The sequence below is a fragment of the Ornithodoros turicata genome, chromosome 6, assembly GCF_037126465.1.
Source record: "Ornithodoros turicata isolate Travis chromosome 6, ASM3712646v1, whole genome shotgun sequence".
Classification (NCBI taxonomy): Eukaryota; Metazoa; Arthropoda; class Arachnida; order Ixodida; family Argasidae; genus Ornithodoros; species Ornithodoros turicata.
The window spans coordinates 47323995-47345141 of record NC_088206.1 but is presented as its reverse complement, the minus strand read 5'-3'; the positions used below and the strand labels follow the sequence as shown (position 1 = coordinate 47345141).

Genomic DNA, 21147 nt, shown 5'->3' with positions numbered 1-21147 from the left:
TTATTGGAGTAAGCCCAAAACGCGATAAAATTGTGCGATATCCCATAGATATCCTATGGATGTCGAGATATTCAGGACGTTCGCGATCTTGTAGGGATGTCCCAGGGATATTAATGGTTTGCTGGGCACCAGTCACAAATAACCATTTGTAGCATCCAGATAGGGTGCCCTAGAGCAGGTACCAAGGGACTCTCTTCGTGGTGACCTCTTCCCTCTCACCTTTCAGTCTGTGTCCATCTAATATCAGTTATTACTTCCATGGTTCTTGTTTCTGTACAGTTGCACTCATGATATGCTAGGCAGCAGGATGAAACTGTTTCAACAGTCATTCTTTTTATTGTACAATCTTGCGCGTGATAAAACACAGTCCAAGTTATACAATGAACAGGATTTTGCATTCCTTGAGACGATTAGGAATGATCATTGTACAATTACAGCATGTGCTATGTACAGATGTCATAAATTATGCCATCTATTTACGTGCCAGCTTATGTATGTATAATCTTATCCTGTTAAGAGTCTTTACCACACTCATGAGTAGCTGTACACTTTAGCAGCAAAAGATTCATAACATACACACTGTTGTTCATTGCAGAATGTGTGCATCTACCCTGTATCCAAGCATCCTGTCATACATTCTCTGCCCATGTGAATCGGTTATCCCGCTCAGCACTGCCAACATCCACCTTTGAGGAGTTCCTTTCCGTTTTTGTGCTAATCTATACACATTTGAAATTACTGCCAAAACTTCCCAGTGTGTCTCCCTTACTCCTCTTCGGGGGGGCTGGCAGTGCCCCAGTGGGCAACATTACACGATTGGAGTATCAGATTCTTATAAAATGATACCTACGATGAACAGAGCAGTAAAATGTGGGTGGCAGTAGTCTGCTCGTTTTATGCACGGTGCAATTTTTAAGACTACGGCGTGCACTGTTGTCAAATACTAAATTTGAAAGGCAATGGAAGTGAGCGAAGAAAACTAGAGTCTGATGCGAAAAAGGTGATGTTAGGTTTGACAGTTAAGATGTAGTGTCTATCCGCCCATGCCTTTTCTGTACTCACTTGTAAATCCGTAAGAACAAAAGATTGCAATCCAATTTTGAACGGCATGTAGTGCACCAGCTCTTCTGCAAGATAGTATAAGTTTCACATTTCAAATTTTGTCGGACTTGGATGCAAGTAATGAACTCCCTCGCTTCACATTGCACCATTTCATACTTTGTAGAAAGTACAAAATAACCGCAGTATTAACCTACAAGTAAAAAAATCACAAAAACTGAAACAGTACCAGAATGCAACACCCATCTCGCAAAATTGTGCCATTCAGTGTCTCATGTTCATGCAATAACTGATGCAATAATTTCCTCTTGCATGTGCAGGCACACTTATCAAGTACACAAGGCAGCGCTAAGCCCCTAGCTCTATTTCCAGGACCAACTCCATATTGTAGATAGTCTGTGAAACAGTCAGGCATAGTAGCTGGGAGACACGAGAAGATCGGTGATGACTGCCAGTTGGTCGTCGGTGAACATCACCTTGTGATCGCGCCAGGTGTCATGATGTGTTCGACGGAAATTCGACAAAGTCTTCTTGATTGTTGCCTGAATCAAAGCAAAATAGGCATTAATACTTTCACGTGTCTTAGCTCTTAGATCACCGCTGCAATCAGGCAAAATGAGGCTCTTACAGTTGTTTAAAGGTTTCTCTTCTCTGAAATTTGGTGCTGCAACGTTATACAGTAAACCTTTGTTTATCTGGCACTGGCCGTTTCCAATGACAGCGCCCGGATAGCGGGAGATAACGATAAGTGAAACTGTTTATTTCAGAGGATGTAGGAAGCTGTTCATCATCATTTGTGTAATGTTGAGAACTTGCGAACTCTTACTGAAGAAATCAACTTGAACAATGTTACACTTTTTTTTTTCCTAGAAAAATGCAAGGGGGCTGTTCTCTGTGGACTTTGCGCACTCACAAGGGTCACAACACAGCATTCGTCATTGTTATTGTATTCATGTTGGTGATTGGTGACAATTACAATGATAATGATATCCCCAAATGCAGTGCAGGCATCATCATGCCGGTCAATGTTGACATACTCCAGAACTGGGGTCATAGTCCACAGCTGTTGAACTTAGTTCTTGTATCAGAGAACACAGCTGTGCAAGCCAACACTTTTTAATTTTTATCACTCAGTGGATCGTCTGCAACGGGTTGGAATGATCAATGTGAGGTACATGCATACCTGCCAACTCTCCCGATTCATCCGGGAGACTCCCAGATTCAGACCGGTTTGTACGATTGTACGACCGAGAAGCAAATCTACCGGAAAATGCAGTTTCTCCCTCGATATCTCAAACGCCTGCTTTTTCTTTGGGCACGGACGAAAACGTCAATCCAATACCAGCCCAATTGCCATCGGCATTGCCGCTGCTTCCCGGAGCCTCTGTGTTACGGAGTTCAGGGGTTCTGGTCATGGTTCTAGTACTTCTAGTTTCCGGGCATTTCCTCCATGTTTTCGGGTGACAAAGGTGCCTTTGCACTGTTTCTGCCTTGCGTATTGCGCATCACGGCTCAGTGTAAGCCCAACAAGTAACACGTGTTTCTGAAGCAATACACGGATGAATTGGGAAGCGTGATCGCGTCCAGGAAGGGCACCATGTGTTCTGCACAGTTTACGGTTGCGACACCAGCATTCCGCGTGGAGGGTGGACCGACCGACGCTGCAAAGTGCACCGCTTTGCACGGAGGAGGATTGTGCTTTGAACTAAGTTGACTGCAGTTGTCGGTGAAATGGGAAACCACAAGAGCTCATGATATGCGCGCTGAAGTGACCACAGCGATGTACAACTGTGACTGATGGTATTATGCAAGCTACTTTTTTAATGACTCGTTAACTAACTTGTTCAACAACTATTAACTTTAAGCTCTCCTGGGAAGTCCAGATGGGCTTTCGAATTTCAGACACATTATAAAGGTAGTGCTGAACGAGTAGTGTTGAATGTGAGGGCAGTTCAGCATTGCAAAGAGAACAGAGACATAGTTTTGTGTCCTAGCCTTGTCACAGCTTGACACCCAGAGAGTTTCTTGGAGAGGGCAAAGTCTGTTGCTGCAAAACTTGTGCCCGATGAGCCTGCTGGGGGGAAGTGTGCTCCTGTTACATATGCAAATCAAAGCCACCCAACATCGGCTTTCTCCTACCCACCCCTCCGCTTTTGAAATCTCCCTAATTTGGATGTTTCCAAGTTGGCAGGTATGTACATGGGTACAACGGGAAAGGAGAACGCTTCTCAAGATTATCCACCCCAGCATGATGAAACGTAGCTCTCATACTGTCTCAACTCAACGCTGGATAACTGAAGGCAGTTTTTGGGTATTTCACTCAGCCATTCCTCGAAATTTTTTTTCCAAGTCATAAAATGCCTGGACAAACTAAGGCAAATTGCACAGACAGAAATCTCTGCCCGCGATTCTCGTCTGGATGGTGCGGCACCCGGAATGGGGGTCCACTGTACTTATACATCAGCATTTATGAACCAATGTGAAATGCTCATGTGAGGTGAACATTGTGCATGTTCTGTAGAGAGTGTGTTCACAAGGGCACTCATGTTTGATGTAACCATTGCTTGTATGTTATATCAAAGCATGCTCCTCAACCACAACACTTATGTAGGCTCAAGTTTGATTCCAGCTTACCACAACACTTATGTGGGCTCAAGTTTGATTCCAGCTTACCATAGATTTTTCACACATTGTCATGCACTTTCATTAGAGAGAGAGAGAGAAATCAAGACATGAAACTTGAAAAGGGGACAGGCAGAGGATCGCACATTGTACACGTTAGGTAAGTGCTTCACTACCTTTGGAAAGCCACAATGACAGCAGGCCAAGTGCTCAACACATTTATCAGCCACATAAGCGTGGAAGAAAACCACGCTCCAGCCCAAGTTACATTTTTGCAATTGAAGTATTCTACACTACGTATTCGTAGGGCCCTGTGTTTTAGGGTAAAACACGTTTTTACCCCCTGATTTGCATCATCATCAGTTGGGATAAAAAAAAAAGAGAGCCTGAAAACGAACTCTGCAAAGTGCCAATTCAGACACCGATATGGACACTGGAGATTGCTAGACACTGTACATTCAGCACAGCTGTTCCACATCTTGTGTCTATCTAAAATGCGAGAAGCGCTCTTTTTTTATTTTCCATCCGATTTTACCCTGTTTTACGGCTCCTGAAACAAAATCCGATTTTCAAAAAACATAAAACCCGCAAAACACTGGGCCCTACTAGGGTTTGGATCTTGGGATCCCAAAATCCTGGGATTTTTTTAGGCCAAATTCCGGGATTTTGTGATAATGGATTTCGGCTTTCTGGACGAAGAATATGCGGTCGTATGAGTGGAAAGGAATGAACGATGTCTTACAGACTTTTGGTTTCAAGCGGTCCTCCCCTAAAAATATCATTCACAATCCGAAACCGAACCAGCCTCATCGTCAACGATACATAACAAGGACGTTACCTGCTGACTCATGTGAACCACGCAAGCTATAGACAAGAACAGCCCTCAACTTGCATTAAAACTCCTACAAAATCGTGAGTCTTCCAATCCATAAGGTCACATAAAGTATTGCAGAACCTCTCTCTCTCTCTGCAGCATTTCTCTTCTTTGTTCTTTTAATCTCCAGGAATACGTATGTTTCAAAGTGGAAGAAAAAACTGAGACAGCTAGAAAGAGAGAAAACTAGATTGGGATGCTCCAGACCAGAACGTAACAATTACTGTGGATGAGTAAAAGGGGAGAGGAGCGTACTCCAGCGGAAGATGCGAAAAACGTCACTGGTTTTAGCAGCCGCCTTGTATATTCATGTATATATAAGTGCTGAACGTAATGTCTTCTCGTGCACTGCCAACCGTGGGAAATATCCTGGGGCACAGGCACAACATATTCTGTAGCGGACGAGATGAGACACCTTCCAATGCGAAGTTGATATTCCTGGACAGTGCGAAAGCTCAATATAATATGCAGTGAAACTTTTGCCTGCTGAGCAGTGTCTTTTTTCTTTTTCACTTTTTTTTTTGTGTGTTTTCTTCCACTAGAATGTTCCGCACGGATGACAGGAAACGCTCACTGTACCGCAATTTGTGATAGTATGATGGATACATATCTATATGGCATCCTGGAAGTAGCTGCAAAAAATCCCGATCCCGTCCCATCCCGGGATTCGGAACCCTAGGCCCTATGTATTCACAGTAGAGTCAGTTCCCACATTGTGTGTAAGGACCACCATTGTAAGCGCAAACTCCGTCAATTCTCTAAATGCCTGTGTGTGGCCTGCCTAAATGTGGTGTGGAGTAATGTTTAAGAACTGACATGTGCATTCTCTCTCCTCCTCTTGTCATTAATTTTTTTCAGGGCACAAGTGTTCTGCATTACATTAGGTATACTTAGGGCCGGTGCCTACAGGAGGGCAGGGGGAGCTATGCTATAAGCATTTCACTGTCTTGATGTGGAATCCTTAGAAACTGCAAACTTCATGTGGCAATGAATTGGCTCGGAAGCGAACAATTACATACACACAATAAATAAGTTCTCCGCCCAAAAGAAAATAAGAAAAATATATAAAGTTCGACGTAACATGAAACCGCAGTGACTCACAGGTATTGGTTGTGGATCATTGAGATGATCTCCAAGGAGAAGGAGCACTTGAGGCATGAATGGAGGCACGTCATAAGGGAAAGCATTAATGCAGGCACAGAGGCCTAGGATTCCAGCATGCCTCTCTATGACTTCAGCAGGATCTGGAGGAGCCCGTGGAGTGGCGGACCTTATCTTACCCTTCTTGCGTGTACATTGGGCCTTGAACGATTCCTGAGAATATCATGTGGAACTGTAACTCTCTGGCGAAGATTGCTGCAGAACTTACCAGTAGCTCATCAGTTACTTTGATGAATTCACAATGGAGTAGGCCACCCAAGGACTCTGCTGCTACATCCCTCACCTAGAAAGAAAAGTAACTGTGACTGAACATACAGTATGTTAGGTTAGCAAAGTACATCTCAAGCTTCATATCTGATTTTTTATTGCATAAACCTGGGTTAGAAATGAGTAAAATGTACTTTCCGCGGAGAACTTCGTAACTCAAGTTATGGTAAACACACATTCTATGTTTGCCATATTCTAGGGAACAAAACACAGGATAACATTCCAAATATTTATTCCGCATGTGTCATTCACTTAACGGCCAACAATGATAATTGATCCCTAACCTGACAACACTGCTTTTATCTCTGATAACAGAGGAATGCTGATCCTAAACTTGGGAAATGCTGGATCCTAAATGCCACACGTGTTAGTCAGTAGAATTTTGCATAGTTTGCAGTAGGCTTTGGATACACTAGAATTTTGCAAGGGCACTACATGGTGCCCGACAGTCAAATCAATAGTATCAAAGCTATCATTAAGTCTTGCAGTGCATGAGACCCAGGTTAGTAATAAACATAATAATAGAATATATAAGGCACAAAATATTCCATGGCATTTTGTTTACATGACATCAAGTAAAAAGTACATTTTCACAAACAGATGTTTCTTACTGAGTCAAATACAAATACTAAATTGCTGCAGTTGAACAGGCTCGGCTACTTTTCGTATAGGTAATCAACAGCACATCATGGCTAACTGTACTATTCAACTCTGCAACACAACAAATTATTCTAGTATCAATGCTCAAACGAGCTGTGCATTCTGTAAAGGAAAGCATGTTTTGTAGATTTGAAAGCAGAGTTGTACAGTAGAATGTAGTACTCTGAATGTTACTGTAATGTCTTTCACTAAAGATGCAGCTGCAGTAACATAAAGTGTAGGTCACGGCAGCAATGACATTGAAGAGGAATATCCAAAACTGAAAATCAGGTATGATTTAGAAATACCAGTAGAGAAGACTACAAAAGCATGTTTTATGTAGCAACGCATCATTGAGCTTGCATCAAAGTCATAGAAGCTCACTGCCACAAATTAAACCCACGAAACAGAGCAAACCCAGGAAAAATTGACAACTGCGCCACCAGTATGCCGAATGCACCGTTCTCATTATTGCTCCTGCATTTAAAGGGCGCAATTATGTGGCACTCCTTGATGAAGGTTTCAGACTCACGTTGGCACGAGTATTCAGAACCCTAACGGATCAACTACCAAATATTGTAAATGAATGCCCATACTCTTATCACGTATATCACGTCACGTCAAATAACAGCAGGACTCCGCAACTATTTCGATACCGTGGTCAGTGGTCCAGGAGGAACAGAATGACACTATAGTTTTGAAATCGACTGGAACAGATGCGACCAATCCTTTAAAGCCATCTGACACAATTTTATGAGGTCTTGTGCTTTGTCCCCACTTTTCTATCCTAACAAAGCTAGTTATTGCAGCCTCTCGTAACAACTACTTTCTATGGAAGTTTGTGTGAATATAAGTGCACATCCCGCCGAGCTACACTGATAGCTTTTTGTCCCGCCTCCTCCACTTTGTGGAAAAAAAAAAATACAAACATCAAAGAATGGACTTGCACGTCTGCCGGATATTGCCTTACACATCTCTCTACGACAATTTCATCTCCATACAAATGTTTTCATTGCATGAATTTGTAATTAAGATGCAAATTTCTCTAAACAACTAAACTAAAGTATGTACAGGGCGCAGCAATTTGTACAGACCTCGTCTAGTCTTCAAGTTCTGCACACCTGTGAATGAAAGTCAATGCTACATGTGGCATAAGTTGTAAAACACCAGTCAAAGAGAATGTACTTGAAAAGAGCACTTTTACCCAATGCTAAAGTGCAGCCCTCAGCACACACAAATGTGTGTGCTCAGCCCGATTACAAGAACAACATTTTGGCAATATGTTAGAGTTCCTTTAAATGATACTCAAACGAAAGATAAGGAAATGCATTTTGGATACTGGTGACTTCAGTTGCCATTGTTAGAAAGAATGCTATGTTGCCTGTTCTAAGGCAGGTGGGTACTTCATCAGGGTGCCTACCAAACTGCAGACTTCAAATTCCCTGACTTTTCCAGGTTTTCACTGACTATTTCAAGCAAATTCCCTGATAAAAAAAAAGGGAACTTGGTGCCTGCTGCTATGTTTTGATAGAGATCCTGCATAAAACAGATCATTTATTGAGTATTAGTGAGGCCGCGCTACTTTTCTGCCTCTGAGCTTGTCGTATTGGCGAAGTGCTACTCACTGCAACATTGCTCTGGCGTGGCCGCTCAATCTGGCCAACTGCACCAACGTGGCCACCAAAAAAAGCTGCGGCTGTTATTACATCATACCATACTATGCAACCCAAAATGGATAACGAAAAAGTATGGTCAACATCATTACTTCGGGCTTTCACACAATCATTTCATGTATGATGCCAAAGAGTACTCCTTTTGCCCCTGATTATTCTGGCATGAAGTGCAATGCCTACATTATATAACCAGTGACCAAACCAAAGTGTAATGTCGCCCTTCATACTAAGAGGTATAAGAACTCCAGAAGCTATGACATGCTTTCAAGGTTGCTTAACACTTGGTAATTATTGCCAAAATGTTGTTACTGGTGTGAGTGTACCGGACACCATTTTTGCACCGTTAAATCTTTTATACGTGGCGTTTCTTCTGCTTGCATTACAATTTATGCCACAGACATCATGAACATTACTCGCAAATGTGCAAGCATTGAGAATCAGCCGATTTTAACCAATTACAGGTACGATACTGATTAATAAAGTGCAACAGATGTTGAGTAGTTTATTGTGGAGATGTCCTCTTCATGTTAAACACACACATTGGACATATACAGTAATCTTCTTATGTACTGATTATGCAGCTCACTCCTACTAGAGACCGAACAGGGACTTGTACAGTCGCGTTCAACTCAAGAATGGTATCTCTGGCGCTGAAGTAGAACTTTGCAATACATTCTTATAACATTTAATCTGAAAATAACCATTGTCAAAAGGAAACATGGCTAAAGGAATTCTACATACAACATTTGAAAAACTATGTTCACCTCTGGTGGTTAAATACAGGTAATAAAAGATGCATGGGCAATGCTGTTCTTAGCTAGAACATGACTAGAGTATATCCAAACCACGACCTACTAGATTATAACAACCATGTCATAATCAGAAACTCCTGTGAGGAGCCCGCCCGCATGATCTGCTAGGGGCGCTACTCGTCGGCCCGCGAGATCTACATCACATTGGACAATGGAAATTTGAATTTTGAATGTGCAGAAGCGGATGTACAACTACCGTAGCAGACGACAGCAACAACTCCTGTGGAAACGCATAGAATGACCATGATTATCAACTTCAGAAAGAAGCATCTCCCATGGGACATCCACCGTTCATACAAAAGCACTAAGGTAAGCTGAAGTACAAAGTATTGTAGAAATTGAGGAAGCAATGACCAGACCAATGAACAGTAGCCAAGTCACAGAGGCAGGTACTCCTACGCCACTGCTAAGCAACTTGGCAAGCAAATCGTCAGCGCTGGAAGACGGCAAATCGTAGATATCCCGAACTCGTGGTGGGAACATGTCGGGACAACTTCTGGCTATGTTAGGTGTCACCATTTCGCAAGTCAGCGTCATCTAACTCCTGCGTGCTTTAGATGAAGCTCGCTTTACAGCGCCATTGCGAGGGTGTATCCCATTTGAAACCATTAAAAATAATCTTTCAAAAATAAACCCGTAAGTACCCAATGTTAAAAATATATCTCCCAGAACATACGCTTAAAAATCAACGCACAAAAATAATTGCCGAAATATCCCTGTTTAAATTGATTGATTGATTGATTATGTGTTTAATGGCACAAAGGCCATAGAGCGCCAAAACTATGCTGAGTGTGTCGGAGACGATTATGGGAAAGATGATGTGAGAGAGAGTGTGGTAGTTAAAACCTATCTACAGGTATGAGCGATGAGCGATGATTGATTGACCAGGATAAGAGAGAGGGGGATGACGATAGCAAGCGAGCATGGCAGTTAAAAGCTATCTACAAGTGTGACAATGAGATATTTACATGAGGAGTTCGGTGATAATGGATAAAAGCGGAGCAATGCTTATCACCTACATCTGACTAAGAAACCCACACGTGGTCAAAAATTTGATTACGTTATCAAACGGCACAAGAGGGGTGTCACCCAGTAGAAGGGCTGGGTGGAGTGGGACATGGTATCTGTAGAATGCGGTGAAATACTGTTGGCGTTGGTGTTCGAAGTGAGGGCAGGATGCCAGTACGTGCAAGACAGTCAAGCTGTCACCGCAGTGCGCACAAGCTGGCGGATCCTGACCTCTGAGTAGGTGGTGATGCGTGAGCCATGTGTGTCCAATCCTCAATCTCGCGTAAAGAACTTCGGATGATCTGTTGATGTGTTCAGTCCGATGCGGGGGAGAAACGTGTGGCTGTGTGAGGTGTAGCTTGTTATTTTCTTCCATGTCCCACTCCTGCTGCCACTGTGTGCAGACAGCTCTCTTTAACACTGGCAGGATGTCTTGGTAGGGTAGTCCTAGAGCTGACTCCTCTTGTGCCAACGCTCGCCGAGCCTCACGGTCGGCTTGTTCATTCCCCGGGATCCCAGTGTGGCTGGGGACCCAGCAGAAACAGACTGAAAAGCCTCGGGAACAAAGTTGGGTCGCAAGCGCTCGTACTCGCTTGACGAGGTGATTCTTGCTGTCATAGCATGAAAGCAGCGCACGCACAGAGCTTAGCGAATCGGAATAAATCACTGAATTTTGAAGGTCGTTTTGTTGAATGTGCCGCAGAGCCAGGAGAATCGCGTAAAGCTCTGCGGTGAAAACTGTGGCGTTCGTGTTCAGGCGTGCCGTCATAATAGAATCACCTTCAAGGGCAACGGCCGCCACACCATTGCTTACTTTAGTCCCATCAGTGTAGATTGCATGGTGGTTCCCGAAGTTATGGTGAATCTCCAGGAATTCCTGGAGAATGACAGTGTGTGCAGTGGATTGTTTGTCAAACTGTGTCATTTTTAAATTGGATTGTATTAGATGTCTCTGCCAAGGCGCAGCATCGAGGACTGCCTGCTGCAAGGGAACGCCAGAGGGGCTGAATCCCACACGGGAACTCGCCGCCTCCACACGAAGCGGGAACGAGGGTACAACAGAGGGCTTTGCAAGGAAGAGTCGCTCCAGAGCGGGGTTCACACTAGAGTGTACAACTGGGTCATCGCCCTGGCATCTGTACCTTAGCGCAGCCTTCACATGTTCAAATTGTCTCCGTCTCTCGAGCGACCATTCATTGCCCTCAACATACAAACTCTTCACAGGGGACGTCCGGAAGGCACCGGTGGCGAGTCGGATGCCTTCGTGGTGGATGGGGTCCAACACCTTCAATGCCGAAGGCCGCGCCGAGCCATACACGACACTCCCGTACTCGATTACTGATCGCACAACCGAGCCATAGACCCGCAACAGTGTGACTTTGTCGGCTCCCCACGATCGATGGGATAAAACTTTGAGTATGTTGGAGGATTTCAGGCACTTCTGTTTTATATAGTTTATGTGTGGCACAAAAGACAGCTTCTTGTCAAACACCACCCCCAGAAATTTTTGCTCATCAGAAACTGGTAGTGTGTTGCCACCGAGGAGCAGCGAGGGCCTGTTTAAATAAAAACGCTAAGGGATCCACGGTTAAGAATATATTGTTAAAAATAAATCGTTTCAGAATCCCCCCCAAATCCACCTTACAGTTGCTAGAGTCATGTGACATGGCCCAAATGAACGTGAACTGCAAGCAAGGGGTTAAACAAACCTCACAGGACCAAACTAGCCTAAACTATCCCAAACTAACCTAACCTAACCTGATCTAACCCGGCACAAATTGCAATCAATCCACGTCCGTGCTAGATGGTGAGGGGATTTTGAAACAGTTTATTTTTAATGGTGGATTATTAAATGGTGATCTCTAAGGCGGGATAGTAAGCGGTTTATTTTAGGAGATATATTTTTAACCGTGTATATTTTAAGCGGTTTATTCTTGAATGTTTTATTCTTAAGCGGGTTATTCTTAATGGTGGATTTCGGGGGTGGAACTCTATGGGGCCCGTGGCCATTCCGCGAATGCTTCCAGATAACTGAGCATGTCTGAAAAATAGGGGTGCGAAATTTGGTCCGCGACTGCATAATAACGCACCTTGACTTCAAATGAGTGACTTTTGTATTGAATTCATCCGATTATGATATCAGACGAATTCAATAGACAGAAGTGACTCCACTGCCACTTGTGTTTGTTCTGGCAGGCTTAGCTGGTGAATACCACTTGACAATTACATGTTGTGTTATAAAAATATAAAAACACAAAAACAAAAACTCACTTTAAGTTGCATTCTGAACGCCCAGTTTCCCTGCAGTTTTATCAAAAGCTTATGCATACATTATTGCTACTCAGAAATATTAATATTCTTCCCACCCCAGATCAGAGTGACTTATTTTTTTTTTTGCTGAACCAGAATTGAACCAAATAACAACAGTAAGGTTACCAGTTCAAGGAACGCTCATAGATAGAGCCTGAAGTTTTCAGGAAATACTTTTTTTCTAAATTCAGGTGGTAAAAATTGGGTAAATAACGATGTGCTCCAAATTCATGCAGATTTGGGTGGGAAAACTTCCAGTATACTAAATTCGGGGAAAAATAGGGCTCCGTTACTCAGACTAATTGTACTGGTTTGGTACAAATGGTGATGTAACTGCATTTGCTGCACAACAGGTTAGAGTGCGTTCCTACAGTCTACTCAATGAGGGCAATTTGCCACGTAAAAATCGGGTTTCCCCCTAAAGAGGCAACCTTCAATTCGAGGTGCAAATCTGGGGAAGAATCGGGTTAAACCCTAAAACTTCAGGCTCTACTCATAAACGAATATTAGCCGAGGCAGGCCACAAATATGGACGACACAAACACGTAAGCCTCCAATGTCGAGATACTAATGAATGCAGATTCATGCTCAGATTCATGGTCAGATATGCCAACCGGCTACACCAGCATATCTGACCGGAAATCAGTAGACCCAGGTTCGATTCCTGGCGTCACCACATTTTCCCTGAGTTACTTGAATTCATTAAAGGGGTTGCGACAGGTCATCCGCAAGGTTGTCCCACATAAATGTTAAAGACGGCTCTTTGCACTGATCTGGATCTGCACTGGAAGTTTCACGGCGAAGAGGGTAATACAAAAGGAGAAAACGGGCACCGCAAATACTAAAACTCATACGACTCTTAGGTCACAGGCTCCGCCTCTGCAAATGAGGCAGCGCATGAGAAATCATGTGCTTACAGCTGCCAATGATAGCTCAGAGGTCTGACGTCTGTGCTTGCTCGGGAGTGTGTTCGAGGGCTTGCATCTCGCTAAGTACGACACGTAGAAAAATAATTCTTTTTTCCTCAGTATTTTGGCATGCAATACAATGCGTGCATGATGTAATGAACCACCTGTACGAAAGTGTCAAAAACCTTTTAACATCTGGGCATTGGAGACTTACGTGCTTGTGTCGTCCATATTTGTGGCCTGCCTCGGCTAATTCTTGTTGTTTACGTCGTTTACAGAGAATCGCTCTGCCTTGTGTCTGAATGAGTGACTGAGAAATATGTAAGAGAGAATGGGAGTAGCGTGATTGGTTGTTCGTCCCCCTTGTACTGGAGGGCACTCTAACTCAGGAAAAACTGTGCTGTCGTTGTGCAGCGGTTGACATATCTGACTGGAAACCAGAAGACCCAGGTTCAATTCCTGGCGTTAGCACTCTTTCCCTGTGTTTTTGAGTTCAAGGAATGCTCAGCAACACTGACAAAACATGACTTCTTATGGGCCGTTTATGATTACGTAGTTCCATGTCATGGCTTCGATACCCCAGTATTAGGAATCCTCGCCTACCCCATGTGCAGAAAAGTACTACAGTACAGTGAAAGAGCTATATTCCTCCAGAATCACCCACGCCTGTGGGATGCTGCGAGAAGGCAAAATAAGCGCAGCTCAGTTTATTTCTTCTTATGCTTCAATAAAGCCATTGCGATGGCTGGTGACAATACAGTCAAACTACTTTATAACGAAACTCAGGATACCAGGAAAAAAATTCGTAGCAAAGGTAAGCTTGTTAAAGAGGATGTGCATCATATCGCAGCAGTACAAGATTGTAGTTTTATGTAGCACTGCAGTAGTGTATTGTAAAAGTAGTATACTGTTGAGAAACCACTTGGTCCCTACCTGAACCGCAAAATTCGGAAACATGTAACTTCTTGTTCGCGTTTGAGTGAGAAAAGTAGTGTATTCTAAAAGACCAGTGTTTCATGTGTGATGCGGTACCTACTCGACGGACAAACTTCCGCTGCCACACAGTGAAGAATTTTTTTCATAGGTTTCTCTGACAAATTATTCATGTGTGACAGCGGAAGTCTGTCCGTCACGCAGGTAATGTGTCACGTGCAAAAAACGAGCGTATGTCATACATCTGCAGCATGGCAGTTAAACAAAGGCTGAGATGTGATAGATGCTCATGTATCAGCACATTCGATTCACAATTCTTGGACATTTTCTCTGTACCTTCTTACAACTAAGTTGGTGAGCACACGAGCAGCGAGGACGAAAGCACCCATCGTTTTGCCGGATTCGTACGGTAAGTACAAGGTACCCACCAAATTCTACAGTTGACTTTGCCACTTTTAGCAACCTTAAGAAGGAAATGATGCCACTGAAATTTCAACATGGCAGTCGTACCTCTACGCGCTCGTCTTTTAGAAGGGCCAGTGTGTAGTCGACAATGCCTTGTTTCCATGCTGGATTGCTCTGAACAGTGAACAGGTTAGAAAAAACCAGGAACTGTAAGAAGTTGCAGGCTGCGGCACGAGCATGCCACGAAGGGCTCTTCAACACCTGGAACAATAATACCAGATAATTAACCTACAGCCCTTCCTGCAGTACTGAGAGATACAGACATCTTTGATAATATCGAGGGCAGCCTGGATGCTTTTGCTGGGCAGCAGGATGTTACCTAGGAGAGCCAAGGTGACAGCACACTCTTTCTGCAAGTCCTCATCTGTTGTCTCGCTCTGTACTTGGCACAACTAGACACAGAGAGCAAAATTATTTGCGTATGATAGCAGTCTGTACAGTGTAAGAAGTATCAGTGGCACATCAAAACAAACTTATGTAAGTGACACACAGCATGATAGAAAATCGTGTAATAAGTTTGGCGCTACAGCAGAATCTCGATGATACAATCACGGATTATATGAAATTCGGGATGAAACAAATCCTTTTCAAGACACAGCTGGAATGCCTATTCTTCCCATGTATTACAGTTCGGATGATACGAATGCATTATCTTGCCTTTACAGATGATACAAACGAGCCAAGGAGGTAATGGAGGCCGTTCACCTTTCATGTGCCAGTCATGCTCCTCCTCTTCCTAGATTCTCACCACAAACTCATCTCACTGATTTAGAAGGAGGACCCCCATGCGTGAAACATAAACACACAGCGCTGCCTAATTCCAAGGCAATTACTGATCGAACTGTGGTCTGTAAAAATGTCTCGCAAATGCTAAGCCATGGACTTAAGGCCACCCGTTTTCCGCGAAAATGCACAGAATTGCGACTTTGCCGCTGAAGTACCACTCGGTGTATTGCCATTTTTGGCACAAAGGTGGCCAGCCTGTTAACAACAACAACTTTATTTCTGGCTTTGGAGAGTGGGGAGGTTCATCGCCACAGGCGATACTCTACCCCATTGCCGGTGGGAATGTGGGTGATAAAATAACGAGCCCCTCCACAATAACGAGCGAAGTCCGATGGTGCCCAGAAATGTCAGAAGAGCTTTGAGCGCAGAGCATTGCTGGGCTGGATTAGGCCAGGGACCAAGCAATTTCGATAGGGAGAAGGGGCGAGAGTCCAGCTGACGAAGAGACTCGGAGAGTGTGGTTCGGGAAGGTTGGTAGTGAGGGCAATGAAGAAGAATATGCTCCAGATCCTCAAGAACACCACAGTGGCAGCAGGTGGGAGAGTTAACTTGTCTCAAGCGGTAACGCCACTGAGCTGTAAAGACCACATCGAGGCGCATTCGGTGGATTAATGCAGCATATTGACGAGAGGTGTTTCGTGGCATGCGGAAAGCGAGCGTTGGATCAACTCTGCTCAACATAGAGGGGGGAAGAATGTCGGTTGTCCATTGGCGGGAAGGCAGGGGTGTCACTAGGCGTCACAGAACTGAACGGCTCCTCTCAGCAGAACAATACTGGTCCGTTTCCGATACGAGAGTGCTGCTTCTGCGGCGCAGTCGGCCTGCTCGTTCCCCACGACACCACAATGGGATGGAACCCACTGGGCTGGAATGGCCAGCCTGTTGAAGGCTGCAGAAGGTCAGGAAGTGGCTGCACTCAAGGTTTACAATGCCTTGTTTGCACTCTTGGGCTACCTTAAAGCAGCATCTTTGGAAGATTACGTAGCCCTTATGAGGAAAGAGGGTGTGCAAGATTAGGAAGCTGCTCATGTAGGAGAACAAATAAGAAGCGGAATGTGCCAGGCGGCCCGCAAAGCACGAGAGCTCTTGCAAAAAAGTGACACCTGAAAAATTTTCAAGAGTATGGGGGCCTAGATCCAATGCAACTAAAGTCAATGTCACATGACCTTTGTGACTATGAGAACATCCCAGGCATAGAGAGAGATGCTGGAAACCTTGCAGCTGAGTGGTTGCTGTATCAATGACGCCGGCTCTGGCATCAACTGCAGTCAAGTACCTGTGTGTACCCATAAACTCTGTTGATGCAGAGAGATCATTCATTTCATCAGTTGCATTTGTCCATTTGTGTGCTTGCCTCAGCTTGATTACTTTCCATCAAGCTTTGTACGACTGGGTAGCATCCAATGGGCTGCCAATGTAAGCTTGTGCCATTTCTAGAGGTGTGCGAATATTTGAAATTTAGAAAAAATTCAAAAATTTGATATTCGAAGTTTTCGAACATTCATAAAAGTTAGAATATTTGATTTAAAAAAGAAATATCATAGCAGCTTATTACAAAGCTGTTGCGGGCTGCACACTGGAATTTCTACGTTGCAGCAACAGCAATGAACATGTATAGCAGAACAACCACAAAGCGACGCATAGAGCTTTTCGAGGTACGAGAGGTCGAGATTCGAGTTAGCTGCGAATGTGTCGCTACATGTTCTGTAACCGAAACTAATACGCACTTGTGTGCAACCATCATTTTAAACTCTGCCCCAGCCAAACGTGAAACCGCTGTACACATCATGCATCGTCAGCACAGTTGCGGCATTATTGGATTGCCAACGAACTCTGAGTATTCGTGTGAGGCCTACAGTTAGGTGAAATTCCCGGTTAAATACAGGAACTTTGTGTGCGTGGAACCGAACACCACTATTCACCGTGCCACAGCCAAAACCCGCGACTCGAACACGTTTTTTCGGTTTCTATTTGTGGTAGTCAGCGATACATAATAGAATTATGGTCGTGTGCAACGACGGCGATAATCGAGGAGTGGGACCGTGACGATATTTCAACATAATTTCTGCTTGTGTTTCGGGGCTTACTTGTTACTCTTAGAAGCCGTTATCCTATGACATGATATTCAATATTCAAAGGACAATTTTGCAGATATTCGTATTCGATTCGCATTCGAAAATTTTAATATTCGCATACCTCTACTCTAAAGATAAAACGACGCTTCAAAGTAGAAGTTTTGTAGTGCATAGGGTGGTACTAGGTTTGACAAAAACAGAAGTATTCAATGCATGTCGTACCACAAAATGCTACTGCTGTGGTAGGGGTTGGGGTTGGGGTTGGGGTGGGAGAGGGTTGATACAAAGTTTAATCTTTCACCCACCCCTTCCAAGAACACTGTGTTGAGCCCCACTAAATTTGGTAAAAGTGAGAGAAACAGTTCTGAGGGTTGACCCCAGCCCTAGTGATACTGTCCCAATTAAAATCCTGCCTCCAGCTGGTTGTCGGCTGGTTATGCCGTGAAACGAAAGCTAGTAATCAAAAGCCACCAACCACTGGCACAATTTGGAAGAGCTCAGGCGGAGCTGCATTGGGTGACTGTGTCACACTGGCGAGTATCCATCTGCTCACTGAAAAGAAAAGAAGGAAAGATACACAACCAAAAAGGACACTCTTAAAACTCACTCACAGCCACTATGACAGCACAAGCTTGTAAGTTGCTCCACATTACCATGCCATGTGTGTGTGTACCGTATTTACTTGCATAACTTGCGCCCTCACATAATTTCCACCCCCCACTTTTGCACTAAAAAGTTGTGAAAATAAAAATTTGCATAATCTGACTTTCGTGCGCGACATCCTCGCGTTATCCTGCAAGTGGTATTTATTTAAGGCTGGTATTTCTAACGACCTCGATGGTACAGAAGACGACATCTTAAACAGGATAACAACGTCCAGAACACATGGAGGGAACATATCAGGAAAACTTCCAGCAACATTACGCGTCAGCAAAAACGAAGAGAGAAAATCGTTACGACCGAATTCTTTCACTGATAGTAATGAAGAATGAACAGTCACTGTCTATTTTCTTGCCTAAATTTTTATTTTGGTGTAACTCTTTTGATTCCAATATCTGATGATACGAATGTTTTCCCGCTACCCCGTGAGATTTGTATAATCGAGATTCTACTGTATTATTCACGTGAAGGCCCATCTTTTAACAGATTTTGCACACGTTTTTCAAGTTGTCTTGTTAATGCCTCGCATAATTTGCACACCCCCAACTTTTGCGTCATTTTTTGGTAAAAAAAGTGCGCAAATTATGCGAGTAGATACAGTATTTTGTACTTCATTTACTGTGGTGTACAAATATCAGAGAAAGATAAAATTGACAAGTGAGCAAATAACTCAACTCAATTTCTGGGTAAAAATGATTTTAACCTCCATGCAAAGAAAAACTTGCCATATAACTCCTAGTTACGGTAATTTCCAGAATATAAAACACACGTGATATGGTGGAACTTGACGTCCAGGGCCTTCCTGCTCATTATAGTACACCGAGGCGCATTACACACTGTATTTTCATACACATTACACACACACATTTCACATGAGAAGCTTTGGTTCATAGACTGTGTGTTCAAACCTGAAGCCAGCAACTTCGTGGCAGGTTATGAGCTGCCTTTCTGTCTACGCTGTCTTTCATGAGGGACATTAAACATGATGTGTCGTGTGTTGACTTTAGAGCGTGTTAAAGAACCCTCAAGTGGGTGAAATTAATCTACAGACCTACTACAGTGGCTATGCTCAGAAACAAATAAATGACCAACGTCTGACACTCGGGAGACATACACAAGAACTGTCTACCCAGTCATTATTGCTTTGAGAAATACCAGCCGTCCTCCTCTTCTCACAGAAACAAGGAGAAGGCAGAACAACTCTGCTCCACCGTGGAACTGGTCGAATAGTAGGACTTAACAGCTTAGGGTACAGGAGGGGTCTATTATTACGTCATCATGCTGCTGCCGTGCTAGGACTGCTCGTAGGATCACAGTGTGGCCTAGGGACGGCTACAAGCTTTACTAGGACTAGCTGTTTTCTTCCTTCTTGAAATTTTCGCTGACTAGATTTCGAGATATGTGAGTTCTGGCCCAAAACTTTTTGAGGTAAGTAGTGACAGGCACATGGCAAGTATTGGAGTTAATTCCACACTGTAACAAACCTTTGACCTAAGCAACATTTTGATATATTTGAGCTCAAGTTAATGTGTCTATATTCTAATGTATACATACATATTCTATATGTGTTATTTGAGAGGCGTGGCTTTACTAACTAGAGGAACTAGCCAGCAGGTACGAGGAAAGCTAGCTGCTTACTGGTACGCAGAAGCCTGGCTGCCTGCTTCTTCTCGGGAGATGTTTCACCATCTCGTTCACTGTGGTGGTAGTTGTTCAGTGTATCTTCTCTTCTTTTGGATGACAGAGAATTTTGCTGCTCAGTACTATTTAGTCCATTGTTTGATTCCACCTGAGGGGAACTCAGAGGAGCCAGCAATGAGAGTGCCGTAACAATGAAGTCTCCTCGTCTTGGCATTAAACTGAGCGCCGGAGCAAACATAGGCACATTGATGTCATAAAGGAAGATGTCGCACAGCAGGCTGAAATGATGCATGCAACAATATAAATTATTAGTGAAGCAAGAAAGGAAAAAAAGAAAGAGAAAAAGAAATTTGAGATGAAGAGAAATTTGTCAAGGTGTCAGCGTGTCATTTGAAAGGTGTCAAGGTAACGGTACAGTGAACTAAAAGATGACAGTGGAACGACAGCACTCTCTGTGTGACTATCGCAGCGGCGAGAGCCAACAGTGGAGCTGCAATCGACGACTATGCAGAGCCGTATATTAAAAGGGAGTCTGGCCATTGGGAGGAGTCACAAAAAAAGGCTCGACCTGTCAATCATAGTTTCGCTCTTCTGATTGCTTTGCTTTTTACCAAGGGAGTCGCCATGACACCTTACTGCCACCCAAAATAGCGACAAAAACAAACACAGTGAAGCGGGGATTTCGTGACAAAAATTTTCACAGATGTCACGGGAAGTTAGGGTGCATCTAAAGGGGGGGGTGGTCCTGCCATCGTATATGGGTTGTTTCGCGATAGCACCAAGGGGGCTTTCGCCTCCGTTTTAACCTCGGAGGGATGAGCATTCTCCGTCGGCGACCAAGTGCTTGTTAAGCTGTCGGAAATCGATACAAAGTCGATTGGTGCCGTCCGGTTTCTTGACGAGAAGCGTGAGAGAGTTGTACGGTGACTTCGACTCTTCAATAACGCCCATTCGCATCATTTCTCGAACTTCTTCCTCCACAGATAGTCGAACAGCAAAAGGTAGCGGGTATTGGTGGTGATCGGGTGAGTTGTGTTCAACTGAAGATCACACTGGAGTTCATTTGTCATTCCCGGAACATCGGAGAAAATCTCCTTGTGCTTCCCGATGAGGTCGCGCAACTGCTGCTCCTGATTGGGACTTAAAGATGGTGCGATAAGAACATGTTGCTATGTTTCCTTCGGGACATAATTGAATTCCGGGATTTCGACGTCCTGATATTCTTCACGGAGTTCTACAACGGCCGTTGCCACT

At 43.9% G+C, this 21147-nt stretch overlaps 1 protein-coding gene across 1 annotated transcript in view; it reads right to left on the bottom strand.

Annotated features, from left to right (window-relative positions):
* Window positions 1-316: 316 nt before the first annotated feature.
* The window catches only part of LOC135396622 (proteasome activator complex subunit 4-like), a 120123-nt gene continuing 99292 nt past the window's right edge, over window positions 317-21147 (bottom strand). Inside the window, exons 36-42 of the mRNA XM_064627687.1 lie at window positions 19891-20171; window positions 18068-18144; window positions 14995-15123; window positions 14777-14932; window positions 5925-5999; window positions 5657-5869; window positions 317-1601 (exon numbers count right to left, since the gene is read on the bottom strand). Of these exons, the coding sequence (XP_064483757.1) occupies window positions 1467-1601; window positions 5657-5869; window positions 5925-5999; window positions 14777-14932; window positions 14995-15123; window positions 18068-18144; window positions 19891-20171 (1066 nt within the window). The 3' untranslated portion in view covers window positions 317-1466. The remainder of the gene's footprint in view (window positions 1602-5656; window positions 5870-5924; window positions 6000-14776; window positions 14933-14994; window positions 15124-18067; window positions 18145-19890; window positions 20172-21147) is intronic.